Source organism: Leopardus geoffroyi, chromosome E3 (genome assembly GCF_018350155.1).
Source record: "Leopardus geoffroyi isolate Oge1 chromosome E3, O.geoffroyi_Oge1_pat1.0, whole genome shotgun sequence".
Lineage (NCBI taxonomy): Eukaryota > Metazoa > Chordata > Mammalia > Carnivora > Felidae > Leopardus > Leopardus geoffroyi.
Genome location: NC_059340.1, coordinates 32,421,125 through 32,444,632, shown reverse-complemented (window position 1 = coordinate 32,444,632; position 23,508 = coordinate 32,421,125). Strand labels below are relative to the sequence as shown.

Genomic DNA, 23,508 nt, shown 5'->3' with positions numbered 1-23,508 from the left:
AACTGAGGCACAGAAAAGGCAAGCGCCCGGCTGTAGGTCATCCTGGTAAGAGACAGAGCTGCGATCTGGAGCTGGAGGTCTAGAACCGGAGCCTGCCCTTTTAACCACCCCACTTGTGCCGAACAAACGGTCTCGAGGACACTGACCCTGCAGGCACTGACTGAGCCCTGGTGGCTCCCGGACAGCACTAGTGCCCCTGGTGGCCAGATTGTCACCTGTCGGGCCATAAGCCGTGGGGGATGCCCCCAGTGGGGGCCAGCCTGAGCCTGGCTCTGAATCAGGGCCTGACTTGTGTCTGCTGAGCAGAGCCAACCACAGAGCCTGCCTGGACCGGCCCCACAGCCAACCCTGGAGTCCGTGGTCAGGGGTCAGGGGTGAGTGCTCCCTATATTCTGCCCAGAGAGTCAGCCAGAGCCCGACCAGCACGAGGGACTGAAAGATCCTGCTGGAGACGTCCTCCCCCACTGGCGAGGCAGGGGTCATTGCCGCTCCCGGGGACCCTGGCTGCCTGTCACCAGCTCTTAAGCGTGTTCACCCCTGCTCCCTGCTGGTGGCCCCTGAATCCTCGCCCACTACCTGCCTGGCACAGCAGGGTGAGGAACAACAAGTGACGGTGCCCGCAGGCAAGTGAGGACACTTAGGCAAGCTTCCCAGCCTCCTCGGGCCTCAGTTTCCCCACTTGCAGTAATCAAAGCACCTACTTCACAGAGGCATCATCAGGATTAACTAAGACCTCCAGGTGATCAGAAATCCTTGGCCTAGCTTCACACAGGCTTCCTAGTTTCAAGACTCAATAAACGTATTTGTGTATAATAACAAGAACAGCTCTCACCTAAAGCGCTCAGACTCTGTGCCAGACACGGGGAGAATCCATTTACATGCATCGCCCCGTCTCTTCCCACCAGCCCAGGAGGAAGGTTCTTATTCCATCCCCATCTTCCGGATCAGAAAACAGGCTCAGAGAGGTTAAGCCACTTGCCCACAGTCACACAGCTGGAAGGCACATTGCTGAGACTCAAACCCAGATCTCGCTGCTCTGTCCCCACTGGCAGCACGAGGGGCTGGCTCAGAGCCCTGACGAAAGCGGGTCACCCCCTGTGTCCAATCGGTTGCTAAGTCAGGGAGGGATGCCAGGGGGCCGGGTGGGGAGCAGGGGCTCACCAGCAGCGTGTGGACCATGGCATCTGTGGGCTGTGGGATGAAGGCCAGCGACCAGAGCCACGCCTCTATCTCGTCCACCTCTACCTCTCCGGACAGGATGAGGTCCTTCATGAGGCCCACACAGGGCTCGGTGCCACAGGAGGGCAGGGCGTCCACCAGCGGCTGCCTGAGATCAAGAGAGACAGAGGGATGTCACAGAGGTGGCCCGCACATCCTGAGCGCCTTCGGACTCATCTCGAGGTGGCCTCGGGTCATCCCGGGACACTCTGAGGCTCCGAGAAGTACGATGGGGACGTGTCTGGGATCACACACCCCGGAAGGGGTCGAGCTGGGCTTGGGACGCAAGCAGCCTGGCTTACAGGGTTCACAAGGATAACAGCAGCCCAGTCCCGACCCTGGCCAGTCCGCCCACCCAGGAAACAGCGGTTTGGGGCCACATTAGAAGCGCCCAATGCTCTGCTAAAACCTGCCTCGGTCACCAAGCAGGTGACCCCTGGCATCGAACAGGAACCAACAACTGGCAGGTTGCCTCTGATGCTCAGTCCTGGGCCAATATCAGCATTTTTCTTTTCTTTTCTGAGATGGCAGAAAGGTTCCGAAGCTCAGAAAAGGTTTTCAACCTTGATACAATGGTGGCTCTGAGTAGGAATGTGACCGAATGGGAGGCAGATCCCCAGCATCACCGCAGAAACGGGAGGCTCCCAGAGCGGGGGGCCCCACAAGCCAGCCCACGCCTGCCCACGACCAGACGCCCCACCCCCAACCTCATCATCTGCCTGTCAATAGTCTCTGGCCTCGATTTGCTCATCTCAAAAATGGGAATGCTGATGGACCAGCCCCAACATGCCCGAGAGTCCTTGGAACACACAGGTCACTTCCTCTGAGCGACATCCTCCCTTTTCTTCCCACCTCTCACCCTCGCACCTCCTCTTTCTGCCACAAATCTGGGCCCTGGGGAACCACACTCGGGCGAGAAGTGAAGGCAGCCTCATGGACACAAGAACTGTCTGAAGAGCATCTGTCTTCTCAGAAAGTCCTAGATTTGGGATGGGTCCTCCCGCCTCCCTGACTCCCAACATGTACAATGGGCCGATGAGACCTAGGGTCTTGTAGGAAAATGCAGAGCAGCAGACGGGGGAGGTCACCAGGGAAACAGGCACTTCGTTCCTCCTGAGGACCTGAGGGCCCTTGCCTTGGTCACACAGAATTAAAACACACCTAAGTCAAACATCACTTCTATTCAAGCCCGTAAGTACTAGACGGAGAAGCACAGACCGCCTGGGTTCAAAATCCCAACTCTGCTGTGTGACTCTGGGTCGGTTTCCTAACTGCTCTGTGCCTTGGCTTCCCTGCGCAAACATGAAGTAGGGATTAAAAAAAAAAAAAAGCCACCTACCCCACGGGGTCCTAGTGAGGGTTCAACGAGAGGATACAGAGAAAGGGTTTCAGGAGGTGCCTCTCCATTAGCTATTAGGCTGTGCAGTCACTAAGACATTTGGTCGTGTTGATTTTGCAGGGTTTTTTTTTCTTTCATATTTTGGACTGATAACCTTCGTGAGATCTTTTCAAAAAATGTTTTCTATTTATTTTTGAGAGAGGGAGAGAGACAGAACATGGGCAGGGGAGAGGCAGACACAGGATCTGAAGCAGGCTTTTTGAGATCTTTTTGAAAGGCTGTGAGAAAGTCCCAGATGTCTGGAGCTCAGGAGCTTGGAGAGCAGCAGGACTTGGGGAGGGAGCCCCAGGCTTCCCCAGGACAGCCCAGAGCCCACAGAGTTCCTCAGACACTCGGCGCCCGGGGTCTCTGTTCACCCCTTGCTGGCCCCACGTCAGTGGGGTCCAGGGGGTGGGACCCCAGCCCGGCCCGCACCCCCACCCGTGGCCAGAAGGGTACCCAAGGCACATTGGAATGCTAATTCCAGCTCTCTGCAAGAGGGTCCCCGTCTGGGGGAGAGAACAATGCCTGTATTTATACTGCCAGGCCCTTCAGATTGAGTCACAAGAAGGCCCCCCCACCCCCGCCAGCCCGTGGGAACCTCCAGACTCCCCGCTTAATCACCTTCTTGGCAGACGTCCCAGAACGAAGGACGAGTCAGTATCACAGGGATGAGACGAGACGAGACGAGATAGCACCATGCAGCCCTCAGAGGGGGGACCCGGGACGGGGCCAAGATGGCCCAGCCCCACCAGGACCGCCAGCCAGCTCCCGGGCCGGTCCCCCCTCCCCCGCAGCAAGGCCCTTACCAGTTGTCCCGGCATTTAAAAGAAGATTGTCTCCAGAGTTCCAGCAGCTCATCTGGGGAGAGTCCCTGGAGCTCTAATACCAGCGTCAGGAACAATTCTGCAGCCTGGGAATCAGGGGGGGGAAGCATGAGCCACACCTCCTCCCCTGGCAGCCTCGGGGGGTGGTGGGGGGCACAGGGTCACCTACTCCATTCCCCTGCCTTCAGACAGGACGGCAAAGAAAGTGGGACATGTATTGGCAACTTCCACCTGAAGTGTCCTAAGATCCAAAGAAATGAGGCCACATGTCTGGGCTTCTCTCTCCCAAATTCCTGGCACGCAGCCTGGTCCATTTCTATTCTTTAACTTAACCAGCATTTACTGGGCACCTACTGTGTGCCAGCCACTACACCTAGGGGCTGGGGATAAGCAGGAGGCGGTGGGGGGGGAACAGACAGGATATCTGCCTTTGTGGGCTTTACGCTCTAACAAAAGCTCACTAAATGTTCACGCGACCACGATCTAGGCTGAGTCTCAGCCTCTTTCATGGAGTCGGTGAGATGGCAATCGTTTCTGATATCTTTAATGAAAAAAAATATAGAATAAAAGGGCGTATTCAGACCACACACCCCTCAGGTTTCCGGAGATAGGTGATTTGGTCCTGGCTTCCTGCTGGCAGTCCCCACGCCTCCCCCGGGCTTGGCCAAGGCCAGGACCGAGGCTCCCTAACCCACGCCTGGCCAGCCAGGGCTCTGCTGGGGCTGGGACCCACTCGCCCAGCCTCTGGCCTCCCGTGCTGAGTGGCAGGCACCCAGTTCTCGAGCACACAGCTTGGCCGGGCAAGACGCAGGCTGCACAACAGGCCCCTCACTGGCCAGCTCGGCCCACCCACCCCTCCGGACAGCACATCTGGCCCCCGGGGTCCGGACAGCGTTCCTATGATGTGCCTTCTCTTTGTGGAGCTGGAGGCTACCCTTAGCTCTGCCTTTCGACTGTCACCACCACGGCAGGCCCTGACTGCTATTGGCCTTCAAGACTGTCAGCCCAGCTCGGGGCAGCCACCCCTGGGGACTCTCAACTCCAGGCCTGCTGCCTGCCTTCTAGATGGGCTCAGCTCGGCATCACCCGAGATTCTCTGGGCTGAGACACTCACGCTTTGAAGCCCTCCAACAACTGCTGTGCCTGGCTGAGCACCTGGCCACCTGGGGAAGGCCGGGTATCCACCCTGGAGTATGCCGCCTCCTCCGGGGAGGCCTCCGGCCCCGAGTGTGGGCATCAGGACTAGCCTTCCAGGGTCAGCCACAGCAGGAAGGATCACAGCACCGCCTCCGGTTCTCCCCTCCAGCAGCGAGACAAGGGAGAAGCCCGTCCGCTACTAACAAGCACGCACGATCCTAACGCGAACACCACCACGACCACCACCGGTCGCTTTGTACCTCTGCTGCGTGCCAGGCACCGTTCTAGGTCGCGTGCACGCACCGTCTCATTTGACCCGCGCGCGACAGCCCACGGGGAGTGGGGGTCGTTATCCCCCCTTAACAGAGAAGATCCGGGACACTCTGAGGGCTTTACTCAGGTGCCGGTGGCCTCACCCCTAAGTGGCAGAGTCGAGCACTGGACCCTGGCCACCTAGCTCCTAAACCCACACTCTTCACCGGTGTCCCCTGCCTGAGGGCATGGGGTGGGGGTGGGCAAACAAACAAGAAAAAAGAAAGCCCGGACTTCTGGCAGCTGCCAAGTCCCATGATGTCAACACTCCCACTGTGGCCCCTTTCCAGCTGCCCGTGTACCCACGTGCTGTCACTGGACGCAGACTTAGAAAAAGCAGCACGGAGGCGCGAGAGCAGGTCATGTCACCACCCACGCCTACAGCAGGAGCAAACACCCTGGTCACAGGTGTCAAGGTCACAGGCAGGCAAGTGATGGTTTTGAACACTGATTACCTTTGTTTCTAATGTGACTTCTCTTTTTTTTTTCCCTTGGTGTTTAAGAGCGAGAGGGAACACACGTGCAGGAGGGGCAAAGAGACAGGGAGAGAGGAAGAAGCCCAAGCAGGCTCCACCCTGTCAACGCAGAGCCCAAAGCGGAGCTCGATCTCACGAATCATGAGATCACGACCTGAGCCGAAATCAACGGTCACTCAACTGACTGAGCCACCCAGGTGCCCTTAACATGGGCTTATTTCTAACACGATCGTTAATAAGAATGGCTGTGTTTAACAACCGACCTGCAGGGTTTGGACCATCACCTCTGACATACCACGGTCTACACGGCCCCTAAAACCCTTGGCTGTACACAGTCAGTGTTTAATAAAGGCCCATGACCTGGGCTCCATATTCTTAGAATACCAGATGGTAACCAAGAGCCGAGCCCTCTGCCTGGAGTCCTCCCTGGCAGTGGGGGTGGGGCTGTGCCACCCTGCCTCACTTCTCACCTCCTCCTGCATCATCTACGGATGCTTCTGGCCATCACAGCCCCCTGCCCCCCACGTCGAAACTCCAGGGCCTCTCTGGCGAGGGTCAGGCCGCAGAATTTGCTCTCTATTGAGCAGGAGTCCTGGTTTTGTTTCCTGACTGAAAAAACCAATGTTGTCTCCTGCCCAGCGACAATGGGGACGAGCAAGGGCATCCCAAGCCGAAGCCCGCAAGGCTGGTCCCCAGGGCAACCAGGCGGGCCCCCCAGACCTCCAGGGGGCCGAGGAGCTGCTCCGTGGGCACTGAGGCATCCCTGAAAAGCCACTTTCAGAAACAAGGTCCTCAGCAGCAACCTGCCAGCTGGGGAGGACCTCCCCAGGGAGAACAATTTATTTCCTTTCTTGGGCTATAAATACAGAACAGCCGCCCTGTGCCCTCGGGGGCCCGCACTGCCAGTCTCCAGGAAGCAAGACGGAGGCCCCGAGTACGCCTTGCTCTGAGCCACCTCTCCTGGGGAAGGGCCCGGCCAGGGAGTCAGAGGATGCTCTGGGGGCCAGACGAGGGAAGCGGGCCTGTCCTGTGGTTTCCAAGCACTTCCTGAGGGTGAGCCACATGACAGTTAGAACGTAGGCTACAAAGTGGCTGTTCTCGGCGAGGGCGACCTTACTCCCCTGGCGCTATGTGGAACCACCTGGGGACACTTCTGTCACAGCTGCGATAGGGGTGAGGCTGGCCTCTGGTGAGCAGAGGCCAGGGACGCTGCTGAACATCCGAGAGGCACAGGACAGCCCCTCCCCACTCAAGAACGATCTGGCCCAAGGTGCCAGGAATGTCAAGGTAAGAACCCTGCTGGGGGGACAGGCTGCCTGGGTTGACAGCTGGCCTGGTCACTTCCTAACCAGCTGGTGACTTGTAGCCTTGCGAGGCAGATGGCCCCTTTCTTTCTGGCTCCCACGAAACCCCCAGGGTGAGGCACACGGGACCAGCAAGCTGGAGACTGGCTCCTGGTTCCCCCGTGTGTCTCTGCCATATATACACACATGTACAAAATGTATGTATATGTGTGCTCAATATGCATCCAGTAGACACAGATATAACACACGGTCTGTTTATTCAATATATTCTACTCTGTTTCATCGTCAATAAACGTAATCAGTAGGTATAAACACAGTCTCTACATCCTCAATATATTATAAAAATACCTGTTTTCATCGTGTCCATCTGAATCTGACCCTTCTCCCTTCGTCTCCCAGACCCCCTTCCTGTATGTCCCCCTAAGTTACCACAAGAGCTTCTCGCCTGGGCTCCCTGCATCCCACCTGGCGCTCGGTCTGTTCTCCAGCCTTAGCCACAGGGGGAACGTTAAAATGCACATCAGATTGCGACCTCCCTCCTCTGTACGACACCTTCCAAGGCTCCCCACTACCCCAAGAGAAAGGGATTTGTGAGCTCCACCGAGGGGACCCTCGTCCCCTCTCGTGCTTCCCACTGGGCGCCAGCCACAGGCCCCCACCAACCACCCTGCCACTCAGACTCCCCGAGCAGCTCCTACCCCGGAGTATGTGCTGTGGCTCCCCTCCACCGCCACCAGCCACCCACATCCACAGCTCTTCCGACCCCTACTCAGTGTCACCTCCATCATCACTTAAAATTATACCCCATGCCAGCACCTCTGACCCCCCTTTCCTGCTCTACGTGACCCCCCAGCCCCTAGGGGTCCAGGACATTCACAGGTTTGTGGGTGTCCTTACTCATTATCCCAGGTGCGGAGGCAGACAAAGTCTCCCAAATGTCACTGGTGACACCCAGCCCAGAGTGGTGAATGGCAGGGATGGTGGAACAAAGATCAAGATGTGTCTAGAATGTTCCGGAAATTATCCTGACCATGAGGCTCTGCAGGAGGTGGCCCCCCCGGTCCTCACCGTCCCGCTCCCGCGAGGCTGGGCGGCCAGCTCCCCAAACGCGTCCCCAGGGCTCAGACTCTGGACTCTGGTTCTTTCAAGCTCTTTTCAGAGCACTTTCGCCCCTAGATTGTCAAGGGACCACCCCAGGGCTCCACTCCAATGACCTCTGCTTTAGACCCTGGTCCCAAGCGGTCACTCAGCCACATCCCTACTCTGTTCTCTTCCCAGCGCTCATCAACAGCTGAAATCCTCATCACCTGTGGTGGGTACAGTCCCTCTCCCGTCACCCTGGATTTCATGCTACGTAAAAGCCAGGACGGTACCTGTCTCCTTCATTCTAAGGGCCGAGAACAGTGCCCAGTACGTAGTAATAAGGGTCTCATCTTGCCGAACAAACTAAATGGTTCCCCAACTGAGCAAACTGGCCAGTTTGGGCCCCGCTGACGGGAACGTCATTCCTGGGAACACGGAAGGTTCTTATAGGAAGGCAACGTGGGAGGGCAGCCTTGACACAGGACCCAGACGCGTAGTTTTTCCTTCCCCAGGGACAGCCTGTCAGCCTCTCCTCCTACGTGTGGGTGCGGGGCTCTATCTCAGAACAAGACAGGCAGGGGGAAGACACAGCATCACGTATTCCCACAAATCCTGTCATTAGTCACAAAGGAGAGAACCAGCCAGATGTCTCGAGCCTTCTAAATCTCTCTGGACAGTGAAACCATCTTCTCAAGTCCACTCCTCCACTTTAAATGACCAGCAGTTCCAAGGAAGGCTGAATGGGTTGGGACTCGGTGGGAAGTCTCCAGTGGTCAGATCTGGGTATGGCTAGAGATTTCCGGAGAGATCTCCAGGATAAGCCAGGTTCAGAAAGTTAGCCCGAGGGCCCAACAGAACTGTCTGGCCGCAGACGGGCAAGTGAAAGAAAGGCCTCCACTTTGTTCATCTTCTCCCCGCACTGGGCCACAAGGCTCGGCACACACCAGCTCGATTTCTTCCCCTTCTTTTGCTTTTGTAACCGGCACAGTTGTGCAGTACACACCCTGCTCAACTGTACGTAGCAGCCCCGATACTAAACACCAAGAAGGATTTGGCAAAAAAAAGAAGAGGGTGTCCCTGGGACCCAGGCCAGACTCTGGCCTAAGGCTGCCAAAGGCACTTACCTCGAAGCTGGTGGTCTGAGCCTGGCACAGCTTCCTTACGGACACTGCCACTGTGACCACTGAAGCCTGAGACCGCGTTTCCTCCCACTCGTACAACAGGCTGCTTGGAGTGACTTCCCCGTCGTCTGGATCTGATATGGGAGGCGCTAGATGGGGAGGACCACATGGGGGGGGCAGGGCCAGATTGAGAAGAAGGCCCCCTGGGAGCCGCCCCCCAACCCTGCCAACACTTCCGCATGTTTCCGGCAAAGGGGGTGGGGCAGACAGGCACGAGGAAAATCATGGCCGAGCTGCGGCTACCAGCAAAAGATGGGAAACAACTTTTATACCCATCCATGAGGGCCAGTCAAACAGGCTACCTCCAAAGCGCTCTTGGGAGTGACAGAGAAAACATGCCAAGTCCCTCCGTGCAGATGACGACTCAGCAATAAAAAGGTCAGACACCCGATACAACGTGGAGACACCTTGAAACATTATCGGAGGTCAAAGAGGCCAGCCACGGAAGGTCACATACCGTATGATTCTATCTACACGCTACTCCCGGAATGGGCAAATCCAGAGAGCAGAGAGGTTGTCTGGGGCCAGGGGGATAGAGAATGATGGCAGATGGGTGTGAATTTTAATTTTTTTTTTTTTTTAATTTTAAAGAGAGAAAGAGAGGGGCGCCTGGGTGGCGCAGTCGTTCAGCCAGGTCACGATCTCGCAGTCCGTGAGTTCGAGCCCCGCGTCGGGCTCTGGGCTGATGGCTCAGAGCCTGGAGCCTGTTTCCGATTCTGTGTCTCCCTCTCTCTCCGCCCCTCCCCCGTTCGTGCTCTGTCTCTCTCTGTCCCAAAAATAAATAAACGTTGAAAAAAAAAATAATAAATAGAGAGAGAGAGAGAGAGAGAGAGCATAAGCAGGGGGAAGAATACCTCAAGCAGACTCCACACTTAGAGCAGAGCCCGACACAGGGCTCAATCCTGAGATCCCACGACCCTGGGATCATGACCTGAGCCAAAATCAAGAGTCAGACACTCAACCAACTGAGCCACGCAGGTGTCCTGGGTATGAAATTTCTTTTTGGAGTGACGAAAATATTACAGTTAGCTGCCATGATAGACGCACAACTCTGTGACTGTCCTGGAGGCCACCGAATCATTCGCTTTAAATGGATTAACTGTGGGGCACCTGGGGAGGCTCCGTCGGTTAAGGGGCTAAGCATCCGACTCCTGATCCCGACTCAGGGCATGATCGAGCCCCACGTCCGACTCAGCGCACAGCACAGGACCTGCTTGGAATTCTCTCTTTCTCTCCTTCTCTCTCTGCTCCTCCCTGCTCTCAAAATAAATAAATACTTAAAAAAAAATAAATAAATGAAGTGTGCAACGTGAATTTTTAAAGTTTTTATATTTAAAAATAAAAAATGAAAATAAAACCACTTCTATCTTTTTTTATTTTTTTTTTTTCAACGTTTATTTATTTTTGGGACAGAGAGAGACAGAGCATGAACGGGGGAGGGGCAGAGAGAGAGGGAGACACAGAATCGGAAACGGGCTCCAGGCTCTGAGCCATCAGCCCAGAGCCTGACGCGGGGCTCGAACTCCCGGACCGTGAGATCGTGACCTGGCTGAAGTCGGACGCTTAACCGACTGCGCCACCCAGGCGCCCCAAAACCACTTCTATCTTAATGAAAGATGAAAAAAAAAAAAAACACGGGCAGTTCATTCAATTCCTTTGGGGAACATCCAGGTCTTAACAAGACTAGACGACCCCTTCGCTGCCTGCATGGTGCCCGAGGCAGAGCTCAGAAGGCAGGGCAGGCTGCGACCCCAGCCAGTGTTCTGCGGAACCAGAGGGGATGCTGGGAAGCTCCAGGACTTCAGTCCCACCTGCCAGGTTCTTGCTCAGGTGGTGCAGTGAGCCTGGGCTCAGAAACACGAAGGTTACAGAACAGAGCTGGGGGTTCAAGTCCCGGCTCTGTCTCTTGCCCGCTGTGTGACCTCAGACAAGTCCTCTTACCTCTTCGAGGTATAGTTTCCTTATTTGAAAAAGTAACTAACAACAGTACCTTCCCACTGGGGTCATGATAAGAACCAAATGAAACAATCCACATAAAATGCTCAGCACGGCTCCTGGCCCCCAGTAAATCCTTCCCTAAGGTCAGCAATAACAATCATTTTTATTTGATTATTCAGGGAAAGAGCAGTTTTTCAACCACCAAAAAATATGTATCTTTTTCCCTCAGAGGCATGCCTTGCTTCTTTCCTTCCGTGCAAAATTCTAGAAGGGAGCCAAGCTCCAGGGAACGCTATGTGTTGGCAGGAACTTTCCAGAAAATCAGGAAACCCGAGTCAGCGTGCCCCCAAAATGCTCAGGTCATCAGATGGAAGGTGGAATTCTCCCACAAAAGCTGAGAACCAGAAGATTCTATCTCCACTGAAGACAACCCAGGGAAAAGGACAAGACCAAACCTGAGCCATGGGAGCCAGCAGAAACTTCTAGAAAAAGAGACGGACTCCCGTGTCAACAGCCATTTTCAGAAACTGCTCAAGACAGATAGGGTGCCAAACAGGGAAAGAGTGATACACCCTAGGCCTGCCTGAGCCGCTCTGCCACAGGGGGTCTCAAGTCTGCTCTGAGGGTCCCCACATCCACCCTTGGTCACCTGTGACAGCCGGATCCAAGGACATCTCACGCAGCAGGGTGAGCGAGGAAAGGGTCCGCATGTGCACGGCACTTGCCTTCTCAGAGAGGGGCCCCACGGTGTCCAGCTCCGTGCAGGAGGCCTCCCTCAGTATGCCAGCCTGGAAACTCTGGTGGCAGGTCAGGCGGGACACCAGGCCAGGCTGCTGGACCGTGGGGGTGGGGGAGACAGGCAGGGGCTCAGGCAAGGCCCCGGCTGTGAAGGGGTTAGGTGGGGAATGCTGGGGGCCTCAAAGCCCGACCTCAGCCTCCCCCCAACCTGGGTTGTAGTACCAGCAGCCGGAGCAAAGGCTGACAGAGAGGGAAAGGACAAGGGGGGGTTCCCACACAAAGGAACCCCAGGGCAGGTACTAAAACCTCACTTTGAACCTGAGGCTGCCAGATATTAAGACTTTGTACAGGGGCGCCTGAGTGGCTCAGTCTTAGGTTAAGCATCCAACTCTAGGTTTTGGCTCAGGTCATGATCTCACGGTTCATGAGTTCCAGCCCCGCATCAGGCTCTGCGCTGACAGCACTTTTCTCCCGGCCATCCCCTCCCTCCCTCTCTCAAAAGAGGTAAATAAACTTCAAAGAAGACTTTGTGTAATTGTTAACATTAACAGTGATCACCTTTCACCCTTACCCAGAAAAGTGCTACTGACCAAATGCTTTCTCTGCAGGGAGCTGTGGACGGGATGGGAGGAGAGGAAGTGGGGCCAGGGAGCAGGGGGGAAGGGGGAAGGGCAAAGGGGACGAGATGGGGGTGTGGGGTAGAAGAGTCTGGAGGGAAGGAGAACTAGGGAGAGGGAATGGAGGGGAATGAGGTGTAGACAGGAAAGGGCAGGGCGAGCTGGGGAGGGAGGAGGGGAAGAAAGGTGGGTCCAGGAGGGCTGGGGGTGGGGGCGAGGGGGGCACTCACCTCCTCCCCCGGCAGGGCCTGGGAGCGCAGCGAGGAGCGCGCTCTGCGCAGGGAGCAGCGGCCTAAGTCCTTGGTCTTGAGCAGCCAGGCACCGTGTGGCTGGTAAGTGGTAGGACACCTGCCCAGGACGTCCACCTGGGCGAGCGGGACCCCGTCAGCCCCTGCTCCTCCCCTGCCCCCGCCCCCCCAAACCAGGCTCCCGGCCTCACCTCCTCGAGGGTCTGGGGGCCGGAGGCACCCGGGCGTCCCTGCAGGAGGCTCAGCACCGCGCGCTTCACGTTCAGCACCCAGCGCGGCTCTGCACTCCGAGGACACAGGCGGGCCACGCGGCCCGCGTGCAGGACGAAGCTCAGAGGATAGCGGCCCAGGGCAGCGCTGGGGACCGGTGGGTGCGAGTCAGGAGGGGACCCTCCAAGGCACTGCTGGGGCCACAGTGCCTTTGCCCCTCCTGCTCCAGGTCACTCCCCATAGGAAGCCCCTAGGGAACGCCCTGCCTCTCCCCACCCCCCCACCATCTTCCCAAATGACCTTGCTTCCCTCTTCTGCTGGGGTCTCCAGCAACTTCTGAACGGACCACAAGGGGCAGCCAACTCTTGGCTCCAAGGTGAGCCCAGCCTCCCTAACACTTGGACTAAAGCACCTGGGTGCGCCCAGTGTCAAGTAACCAAAAGCTCAACTTCCAAGAGCTTCCTGAATTCCAGAGATTCTCATTTTCCCAGCCCATTGGGAGGTATCTAGCATCCCCCCAACCCCGCCCCCCCCCCCACACCGCGAAAGGCACGCGCACGTGCGCACACACAAACAGATGAGGAAACTGAGGCTCAGAACCAGAAAGGGACGAGGGCAGCAGCTGGGATTCAAACCAAGGCAGGCTGGCTCCAGGGCCATGGGTCTCAGAAACTTCAGACCCCATCACCGTACAGATGAGGACAAGAGGCCCAGAGAGGGGGAGCTACTGGGGGAGGGGCTCACACAGCAAGTCAGGAAGGAGGTGGGAGCAGAATTGAGCCCAGAGCTCTTCCCGCCACCCCTCACCTCTGTTCCCCGCCACTCCTGCACCTGCCAGGTGGGGGGATGGGGTGGGGGGAGGTGATGGGCCGTGAAGTCGCCACAGTTGTGTGTGGGTGTAGAAGAGAGAGGTGCTTCAAGTCCAAGAGCCAGCCAGCAAAGCAGAACCTTGAAGTCCTTACTTTCACCTCCCCAGGAGGTCACTGTCCCTCTCCAGCTCAGACCCCGGGAGTCAGGGGCCCTCGGGAGGCAGCCCCCTGGGTCTCAGGCCTTGTGCTAGAGAAATGCAAATGTTGCCCGCCCCTTCCAGAATAGCAAATGTCAGTCTGGCCTCAAGGAGCTGAAAACCCCCAGCCCTGTGACTTAGCATTTCTGATGAGGAGCCCAGGGACAATAGCCCTCACTGCCCCCTCGGAGGAGACCACCCTAAGCCTTTCAGCAGGGACCCATCTGCCCCTGGGCAGCGTCCCCTAACCCTGGACCCCAGCACAAAGGCTTTATTTTTTTAACAAATGAATTTGCAATAAAAAAGGAAGAGGAATCTGCAGGGATGGGCTTTGTCTTCAGTCTGGCGGCTGGATTGAGCTTTGAGGCCACTGAGGCCACTGTCAGGGAGTCCTGGGAAACAAGCCTGAAAGAGAATTCCAGGCTTGGCCGGGTCACAAAAGGGAGGCTTAGCTCGGCAAGGGAGAGGCCATGGGTGTCCAAGAAAACCCCCATCTCAGCAGGGACAGGGAAGGGAGAGGGGTGGGCTTTAATGGGCACCCAGGATCTCCCAGAATGTACTCATCGACAATGCCCAGGGGGTGTTTGACAAACACAAATCCTGGACATGTGGAGGGTGATGGACAGGGAAATAGGAGACCAGCTTCTCCCACCAGGTAAGGGAAGGCCATCTGAGGCTACTTAGACTCACTCAAGTCTCCTACGCCCTAACTCTCAGTCGTTTTCATCAATGGTCTGGCCTGGGCGCTTCCCAAGGTCAAAACCTAAGGTGGGGTCACCCTCACCGTTCTTGCAATCTAACTCGGTACACCTGACACCTGCTGGCTAACAGAAGGGGGTACAGGGCTTGTAGGTGCGGTCCTACCACGAGAAGGCTAGCGTCTTACCTCAACCTCTCAGAATCCTCCAGAACTGTCACCTTGGATCCCAAGATGGAGGTCACCTGGAAGCCTTGGAGCTAAAGCAGAAAGGACCGTGAGTTGGTGACCTCTCCAGGGATATCCCAGGACCCCACTGGCACCCCCACTCATCCAGCAGCTCTGGGGCCCAGCATGGTAATAAGACCCCCGTGTCGGGAGCCAGGCAGAGAGATCCTTCCCTTGAGGGAAGGTTCTAGCTCCTGGGTGGTAGACGCCAACTAGCTCCAGGGGATAAAGAGTTGAAATACCCAGAATCTACGGCTCCCTGGTCAACGTCCAGAAAGTTCTCACTGGTTTCTCATTTTGCCTAAAAGGCCCGAGCAGTGTGGGAAGAGATGTGTATCTATAATATAGCGTATCGACAAAATATGTTAGAATTGCAAAGCCAACCAAGACTTTGCTCACCATGCATTTAAAACACCTGGATGTCCCAATGCCCCTGTGGATACGTGCACGTGTGCGCTTATCACAAAAGATGGACTTTCTAAACACGAAAAATAAAATCACCCCTAAAAACTGCCTTCCTCATGTGACTGATAGCACTTTTTACAAAACACTACTTTTTTAAACTTTTAATTATTTTTTTAATGTTTATTTTGAGAGAGAGAGAGAGACACACACACACAGAGTGCGAGCAGGGGAGGGGCAGAGAGAGAGGGAGGCACAGAATGTGAAGCAGGCTCCAGGCTCCGAGCTGTCAGCACAGAGCCCGATGAAGGGCTCGAACCCACGAACCACAGGATCACGACCTGAGCCAAGGTTGGATGCTCAGCCGACGCAGTCACCCAGGCACCCAAAAAACAGACTGTTTTTAGAGCAGTTTTACATTTATAGCGATACTGAGAAGGTGCAGAGATTTCCCACATACCCCATATATGCCCACACCCACAACCTCCCCCATTACCCACACCCCTCCAGGGTGGTACATTTGTCACAATACACGAACCCGCATGGAGACATCATCATCATCACCCGAAAGCCCAGAGTTTACATCAGGGGTCCTTCTTGGTGTCGCACATTTTTATGGGTTTGGACAGACCCATCATGACACGTGTCCACCAGGATAGCATCTTACAGGATCATTTCACTGTCTGAGGATTTTTGTTTCAAAGTGACTCATCTTCATCTTGCCTGAAACCCATTTGCTTTCTCCCCTGAAAACCAGCTCCCCTCCCCCAACAGAGGCTCTGTCGTGCCCCCAGTCACCCAGGCTTGCAATCTTGGGGTGAGATACGGTCCCCCTTGGCACTGAGACATTGTCCTGGACAATGAATCCCTCAGCCACGTAACTGATAGCACTTGATTTCTGACCACTTGATTGAAAGCCATCCATTCTAGCTATATTCTGTATGTGCAACTTTTACGTACAGAAGCAGAACATAGTTTTGTAACAAACTACTGAACTGTACATTTAAAAATGGTTAAAAGGCAAGAATTTATATGATATGCTTTTTTACAATTAAAAATAAAATTAGGGGGCGCCTGGGTGGCTCAGTCGGTTGAGCGTCTGACTTCGGCGCAGGTCGTGATCTCGCGGTCCGTGAGTTCGAGCCCTGCGTCGGGCTCTGGGCTGATGGCTCAGAGCCTGGAGCCTGCTTCTGATTCTGTGTCTCCCTCTCTCTCTGCCCCTCCCTGTTCCTGCTCTGTCTCTCTGCCTCAAAAATAAATAAACGTTAAAAAAAAAAAAAAAAAGAATAGAGGGGCACCTGGGTGGCTCAGTCCGTTGGGCGTCTGACTTCAACTCAGGCCATGATCTCACAATTCATGAGTTCGAGACCCAAGCTAGGCTCTGTGCTGACAGCTCAGAGCCCAGAGCCTGCTTCCGATTCTGTGTCTCCCTCTCTCTCTCTCTCTGCCCCTCCCCCACTTGTTCTCTCTCTCTCTCAAAAATCAACATTTAAAAAATTACACACACGCACACAAAAAGAATAGACAGAAGGCAGACGTAAAAGAGAACATCCTGAATAATTCCACGGGAGCCAAGTGCAAAGACAGACAAAACTAATCCATGGCATTAGAACTCCGGAAGGCCTCTGGAAAAGCGACCAGAAGAGAGAACGGGGCAGGTGACGGGGGCTGTGTTTCACTTCTTGATCTGGTGGTCACTAGACCCACACGTTCCGTTTGTGAAAACACGTTGCTCTGAAGATCCGTTTTCACACCTTTGACACAAAAATGTGTGTAACGGATTGCCTCCTGGGCGGCTGTAAAGTTTCCATTTTTCCCCCAAACGCCTTTGATAGAAGCCAGTTTTTCTTTTCCGGCCCACATTTGACATTACCAATTTTTTTTTTTAATGCTTAAAGCAAAAGAACACATCTATGGCAGCACACAACGTGCTTTGTGAAAACTGGTCTTACAGAAAACCAACCAACACCTGCCAGGATTTTGATGGACGTGAGCGGACAACAGACTCCAGATGAAGTCTGGGACCAGAGTGGACATTTTGGGCGGTTGAAGAATTTAGAGGCAGCTCACAGCCACCCCTCGAGAGACCACATCCAGTGGTCTACGTGAAAACATTAAAAAAAAAAAAAAGTTTTGAGCCACGCTTGTGAGCAAGCATTCTGGCCAGTTCAGAAATGCTTCTCAAGCAGGAGATAAGACTTCTGGGAGGGGCGCCTGGGTGGCTCAGTCGGCTGAGCATCCACCTTCAGCTCAGGGCATATCTCGTGGTCGGTGAGTTCGAGTCCCGCGTTGGGCTCTGGGCTGACAGCTCAGAGCCTGGGGCCTGCTTCAGATTCTATGTCTCCCTCTCGCTCTGCTCCTCCCCTGCTCATGCTCTGTCTCTCCCTCTCTCTCAAAAATAAACATTAAAAAAAAATTTTTTTTTAAAAGACTTCTGGCAAAGCAAAAGGCCGCCGTTGATGTGGGGTGGGAGGGTCTGTCCAGGAACCACAGGAGAATCATCAGAAAGGAGACAGGAAAGAAGGAGCAGGCCTTTCCACTTATGAGACCACGAGGGAGCTTTACCATGTGCCTTTAACCCGAGCCGTGGACCCTCAGCTGTGTTCGCTCAGGTTCCCCAGCTTGGACCCTCATTCCTACCAAGGACACAGCTTGCCCCCCAACACCCAATCCCATGGCTTTATTTGCCCCGAGGAATACTTTCCCTTTCCCTCTTTTTTTTTTTTTTTTTTTTTTTTTTTTTTTTTTTTTTTTTTTTACCCCCGCTATTCCCACACAGGGTACCTCCTACAACCAAAATGGCACCACATTCCGATGTCACCCTCTAGAGTCCTGATTTGATGAACTTGAGATTGTTCAGAAATCTCCTCTCCATTTATGTATAATGGAAAGCCGGGGGTAGAGAGGGGGCTGTAACTTCCCCTGGGCCCTCCCCAGCATCCTTGGGATCTCCTGGTTGCCCAAAGACCCTCACCCATAAGGCCATCTGGCACGGGCCAAGCACGTCTAGGATGACCAATCCTCGGAGGCCAAGGCCACTCCCCTCCGCCGGGGCCCCCTGCAGGCCAGTACTGGTGTTGGTGGAAAATCGATAGGTGTATCTGGTGCCCACAGGAAGGTGGGGCTCAGCTGACCCTGGAGAGCAGACAGAGGATAGAATGTCACCTTGACAACCCATCAACCTCTGCGACTCAACTCCACCTAGGATATTTAGACGTCTGGGTTCCCACCTCCCTGCCTCCACTGGTCCGTGAGCGGCCTGTTCCCGGTGCAGGGCAAGCCCAGCAGACGGCACCCTCCTCTGAGGGTGAAGAAGAAAATAAAGACAGGAACAATACGTGTTGAGCAAAGGGTGACCAGCGTTTTCTTACGCTAAGGCCCCCTTCTGACACCTTTATACATCATCTTTGGCCCCTACCCGCCAGATGTGACCACCAGCTGTGCTAACCCAAACTCTCTCTAGACACTGCAAAACACCCTGAGGGGTACGGTCCTGGTTCAGAACCACTGATCTACACTTATGTGAACTCATTTAGGCCTCAACCAACTCTGGGTGGCTCTTCTTCCTCCATTTTACAGAGGTGGAAACTGAGGCTCAGAGACGTTAAGTAACTTACCCAGCGTCACACAGCTGGGATGCCAACCTTGGGAGATGCCTGTGGCCTTGAGGACATCACGTGCGTCATGTGCGCTAGGAGGGGTTGTCCTGGTTCTCGATGGGAACGGCAGGGAAGCTGGCCAGCTTCAGGGGACAATGAGGTGGCGGGAAGGGCTGATTTAGGGAGGAGGCGGCTCTATACTTCCCTAACCTCCCATTTAGGCCAGGGGACCAATTGCGAAACCCAGCTATGACACCCCACCCTTCTCTGGGGCTTGTCAGTGAATTAACATTTTCAGGTGCTCAAACAGCCACACCTCACACTCCCGGATGTTTCTCTCCCTCCAAAGAATTCGCCCCAAAGCTCTCTCATCTACTCCACCCCAAAACGCAAATAGAATCACCCGGCACAGATGTTGACTCCATCTGGGGACCCCAAGGTGTAAGGCCGGAGCCCCAGGCGTGCTGTTTACTCCGCCAACTGCTGATGACCAGATGGCCTTTCCAGAACTGGCCTCTCTCCTCTGCACGGGCCGCTCTGGGAATGGGGACATGTGCTCCGAGGAGGCTGTCCCCACTCACACCAGGCAGCTGGTCCGCTTTGCTCCCACCCCCAGCCCTGCCCGCTCCTGTCTCCGGAGACCCTTGCTCACCTGCACCTGTCTTCAAGCAGGAGGCTGCCCGGCTCATCAGCACATCTTGAGGTTCTGAAATCACAGATCGGATGAAACAAGGGCAGGGCCAGGAGAAGGCATGGGATGGCCCCACCCACTGGCCACTGACCTACTTGTGTGTGTGTGGGGGGGGGGGGGGACGCTTAAGCGTCCGAGAGGACAAGAAGAGATGATGCCAGTACTCCTGTCTGTCAGAAGGCTGGGAATGACCTCCCCACCCCTTATCCAACCTGCTCTCCCCCATCGTGGATGTGGCACCACTGTCCTCATTGCCCGAGCTGGTCACGTGGGAGTCATTTGCGTTCTTACTCTGTTCCTGATGGCCGCCCCCAAAGTTCTGTCGAGTCCATCAACAAACGCAAGTCTCCCTCCCTCCTCTCCCTGCCCCGCCTCTTAACTATCCCCGTGTCCACAACTCCTCGTCCGCAGCTGGAGTTGTCTTAAAAACCAAAATCTGGGGGCACCTGGACGGCTCAGTCCAGCTCAGAGCCCGGAACCTGCTTCGGATTCTGTCTCTCCCTCTTCTCTCTGGGCCTCCCCAGCTCACACTCTCTTTCTCTCGCTCTCAAAAATAAAGCGTAGGAAGAACAAAAAGCTCAATCTGATCACATCGCTCCTGGTTTAACAGCTCCCAAGTCCCCTCCCCGCCCCCCTCAAGCCACATGCACTCCTAAGGACATCCTTTACCACAAGGGCTGGCCGCTGTCTGCCCTCTGGCCACTTCTCACCTGGCCCTCACCCTCTAGACGCATGGGTCCTCTTCTTCAGCTTAAGCCCTTCGCACATGCTGTTCCCTCCTCCCTGAACACTATTCCTCCTGTTCTCCACACCCCAGGCTCCTCTGGGTCTCACCCCAGCAGGGTTCTCCCTGACCACTCTGAACCGACAAAGCCAGACCAGGGGGCTGCAGCAATGAGCGGTGGTCTCCAGAGCCTCCGGAACACCTCCTCCACCCCTCACCACCACGGCCGCCTTCTCAGCAGCAGAAGCCAACCACAGAATGAACAGCACGGGCTCCCGACCTCCTAGCCCCTACCCCAGGCCACGGAGGTCCTTCTGCAGGGAATCCGCCCCCACCACCTTCCCGGGAAAGGGTCAGCTTCTCTCCCTCACTCGTCCCAGCCCGAGTGCTGCCCACTTTCACCTTCTGTCAACCCTTTGTCCTTGCTTCCAGCCACCTGCCTGGATCTTTCCCAGGCACCACCCATCCCGCTCTCCTGGAACAACCTCAGCCAGGAATCCGTCTGCAACCATGTTCAGACAACAGCTTTTCTAGAATACCGTTTCCATCCTTAAAACTACCCCACCGTGCCTCGACGGCTAACCATTTCCCATAGGAGCCTGCCTAATCCCTTGAGAGATGAAACATTTCCCCAAGATGGGGCAAAGTGCATTTTACGCCATTTTGTTTAGACCCTTGGAAACAATAGAACATGAGAGGACATCCCCGCCTCCCAAATGTTTTGTCGTCTCACAAATCGCTTTTTGCACTCAAGTACATTAACACTGGATAAAACCACATTTCAAAGACATTTAGCCTGATGGATTTCCCTTCCCACTTTCCTCCAAGTCTCTGACAGCATATACTCTGGGCACCAAATTAAACCTGTTTACGCATAATCGTTTGACTGCCAACTGTGCACAGACCCAGCATTCGGCTTGTTTGCCCTTCCAACAACCTGTACATCTGTTTTGCCCACCAACTACGCTGCAAAGCAGCCCAGCCCGCGAGCCCCCATCCACCACGAGCTCCAGAAACGAGGTGTGTTCAAAGAGTATTGTGCTCGAACTAAATCGTGTTCCCTTCCTTTCTCAAGCACTTAAAAAAAACAATATTTATACAATGGAATACTATTTGGCAATAAGAACGAAATCCTGCCATTTGCAGCAACGTGGGTGCAACTAGGGGGTATTATGCTAAGTGAAATAAGTCAGAGAACGACAGTAAAATTTTTTTAATAAATATTCTAAGTATTAAAAAAAATAGTATTTAAATTTAAAAAGTTCCAAAACGATTCAATAATCCTACCAAGTAGATCAGCCAAAGAGGGGGAAACATTGAACTTGGAAAGGTGATACATCTCTCTATCGGATCCTACTCGTCTCAAGGGAGAGATCCGAAAGGGACTGAAATGGATGTGATCTCTACAGCCTGGAAATGAAACCGGGTCTCCTTTCAGCCTTCTCGGATGTCAGTTCTGGTCCCTATGCATTCATTTATTCAGCCCAGATTTACTGAGTACCTACTGGGCACCAGGCAAATAGGTGCTGAAAATATAGCAAAACAAAATCAAAGAGCCAGCTACAATCTGACCTGCACCGTCCAGGACAGTAGCCACCAGCCACGTGTGGCTATTGGGCATCTGAAATGTGGCTGGTGTTATGGGGGAACTTTCAATTTTGTGTTTCAATTAAAAACCAGTAACTCAAGTCAGCTACTGGAAAACTTAAGTAGGTTTAAAACCACTTAGTATACAAACCCCCCTTTTCAACTCTAGATCTTAGGAAATCTAAATACAGATCGAGTCCTTGCAATGAAAATTCAGCCTCCAAATTGAAATATGGGAGCACCTGGCCCGTTCCGTCGATGGAGCGTGCGACTCTTCCTCTCAGGGTTTCAAGTTCGAGCCCCAAGTCGAGTATAGAGATCATTTAAAAATTACAATCTTAGAATGGAAATACGCTTAAAAAAAAATTGGAAAATTTCTCCCAGTATAAAGCACACACCGGATTTCAGAGAACGGAAAATATGTCTCATTAATACCTTTTTACAGCGACGACATTCTCTAATGACATTCTGGAAATATTGGGTCGAGTCAATGATATCCCCCAAATTAATTTCACCTGTTCCTTTTTAGCATTTCTCTACACAGGGCTGCTAGCAACTTTGAAATTACATATCGTCTCCCATTATGTTTTTATTGAATCTCGCTGCCCTAAACACTTCCGTAGGAAACAGACAACAGATAAAAAGCACACTTCACCAAGGTACGCTGCATCCGAGAGAGAGCTGCTTCGAATCTTCATGCCCACCACCTCACACCCCTGCAGACAGCTAAGCATCCCTGCGCACAAGCTCAGAGCCCTCAACTTAGCATTTCATCCCTCAGCATTGCAGATCTGGTCTCAAGTTTTCAGAGGAGGTTGGTGGAAGACAGAGGCAAGAGATAAGGATCCGCCTGGAATCTCTTTCCTTCTCCCCATGAAAGGCAAAACCACGAGAGTCAGGGGAGGAGCAGGTCAACAGGCACCTGGCTACATAAATACCGTCCCGGGTGAAGAAGGAGTTGCTGTCCAGGCTGCACCCCACACAGAACCAGGACCACAGCAGCTTTACTTACTCCCCGAAGTCACTGCCACCAGCGCCCCGAGCAGGACCAGACGGAAGAGCCCCATGGGCACCTGCACCGCCACCAGCCCCAAGGAGCCCCACACCGTCAGCCTCTCTCGATGGCACAGAGAACCCTGGAAAGGACTTTCTTTCCCAAAGGGGCAGGCACAGCCCTGCTCAACTCTCCCAACCACGGCCACCAGCCGGCTGGTGGAGAGGGGGAGGAGGGGGCTTCCAGGGCAAAGACCCAGCCAATCAGAAGCCTCCGATCAAGTTCTTAGCGCTCTACCCAGGAGGAGGGGGGTGGGGGGGCTTCTGACTACTGAGGGGGAAAATCCCTTTTCAGGAGAGGCAAAGAAAGGTTTGCCTCTTCAAGCCTTGTAAATGGAGCTTCTGGGGCAGAAGGCAAACACGACCTTGATGTGTGTGTGTGTGTGTGTGTGTGTGGTCTGAAATCAAATTTACCATTTCAACCATTTTTAAATAGCAGTTTGGTGGCACCGAGGGCATTCACAATATTGCAAAACCATCACCGCTGTGAGGTCTGGCTTGTCGGCCCCACTGCCAACATAGGCAAACCCAGGCGCCAGCGATGGCGCTCACCCAACAGTGGACGGCTGCAGGCTCTTCCCATGCCCTGACCCAAGGCCACCGTCCTGTTTTTTTTTCCCCCAGACTTCACCTCCTCCTCCTCACCTCAAAGTCACCTCCACCTGTATCTTTGGTTTTGAGGCTGCGGGCAGCCAATCTCTGGGTCCACTGCCTCCTTGGGCCCTGTGGGCCTCTCATCACATACACCTACTTCCCACAATAAAGATGCTTTTTATAAACCGCTTTATGGAGGTAAAATACAGATCACACGATTCTCCCATTCGAAGGGCACAGTTCAGGGGTCTTCAGTTCAT

The 23,508-nt window shown here is 54.4% G+C and overlaps 2 protein-coding genes across 3 annotated transcripts in view; both read right to left on the bottom strand.

Moving 5' to 3' along the window:
* Positions 1-9,138, bottom strand: part of LOC123589086 — a gene marked incomplete at its 5' end in the record, with an annotated part of 131,390 nt that extends 122,252 nt beyond the window's left edge. The window contains 3 exons of the mRNA XM_045460727.1: positions 1,162-1,327; positions 3,406-3,509; positions 8,860-9,138. Coding sequence (XP_045316683.1) covers positions 1,162-1,327; positions 3,406-3,509; positions 8,860-9,138 — 549 coding nt within the window. The remainder of the gene's footprint in view (positions 1-1,161; positions 1,328-3,405; positions 3,510-8,859) is intronic.
* A 1,379-nt stretch (positions 9,139-10,517) lies between these two features.
* LOC123588744 (vitellogenin-like) lies at positions 10,518-22,750 on the bottom strand. 2 transcript variants are annotated; one of them, XM_045459921.1, is made up of 7 exons: positions 22,614-22,750; positions 19,252-19,305; positions 17,975-18,135; positions 14,560-14,630; positions 12,649-12,814; positions 12,440-12,574; positions 10,518-11,684 (listed from the first exon to the last, which is right to left on the bottom strand). In XM_045459921.1, exons 1-7 carry the CDS (start codon positions 22,666-22,668, stop codon positions 11,463-11,465), a joined length of 864 nt encoding a protein of 287 aa, XP_045315877.1. In that variant the 5' UTR covers positions 22,669-22,750; the 3' UTR covers positions 10,518-11,462. The 2 variants fall into 2 exon arrangements, with proteins under 2 accessions (XP_045315877.1, XP_045315878.1); XM_045459922.1 differs by lacking the exon at positions 22,614-22,750 and adding an exon at positions 20,001-20,574.
* Positions 22,751-23,508: the final 758 nt, after the last annotated feature.

Bases quoted from the DNA above. Each gene is read 5' to 3' on its own strand.
- LOC123588744 (XM_045459921.1), bottom strand. From the start codon at position 22,668: ATGGGGCTCTTCCGTCTGGTCCTGCTCGGGGCGCTGGTGGCAGTGACT. The intron at 19,306-22,613 runs GTAAGTAAAGCT...CTGTGATTTCAG, and splicing joins GGTGGCAGTGACTTCGGGGA to AACCTCAAGATGTGCTGATG. The intron at 14,631-17,974 runs GTGAGGGTCTTT...TTTCTGCTTTAG, and splicing joins CGTGCCAGATGGCCTTATGG to CTCCAAGGCTTCCAGGTGAC.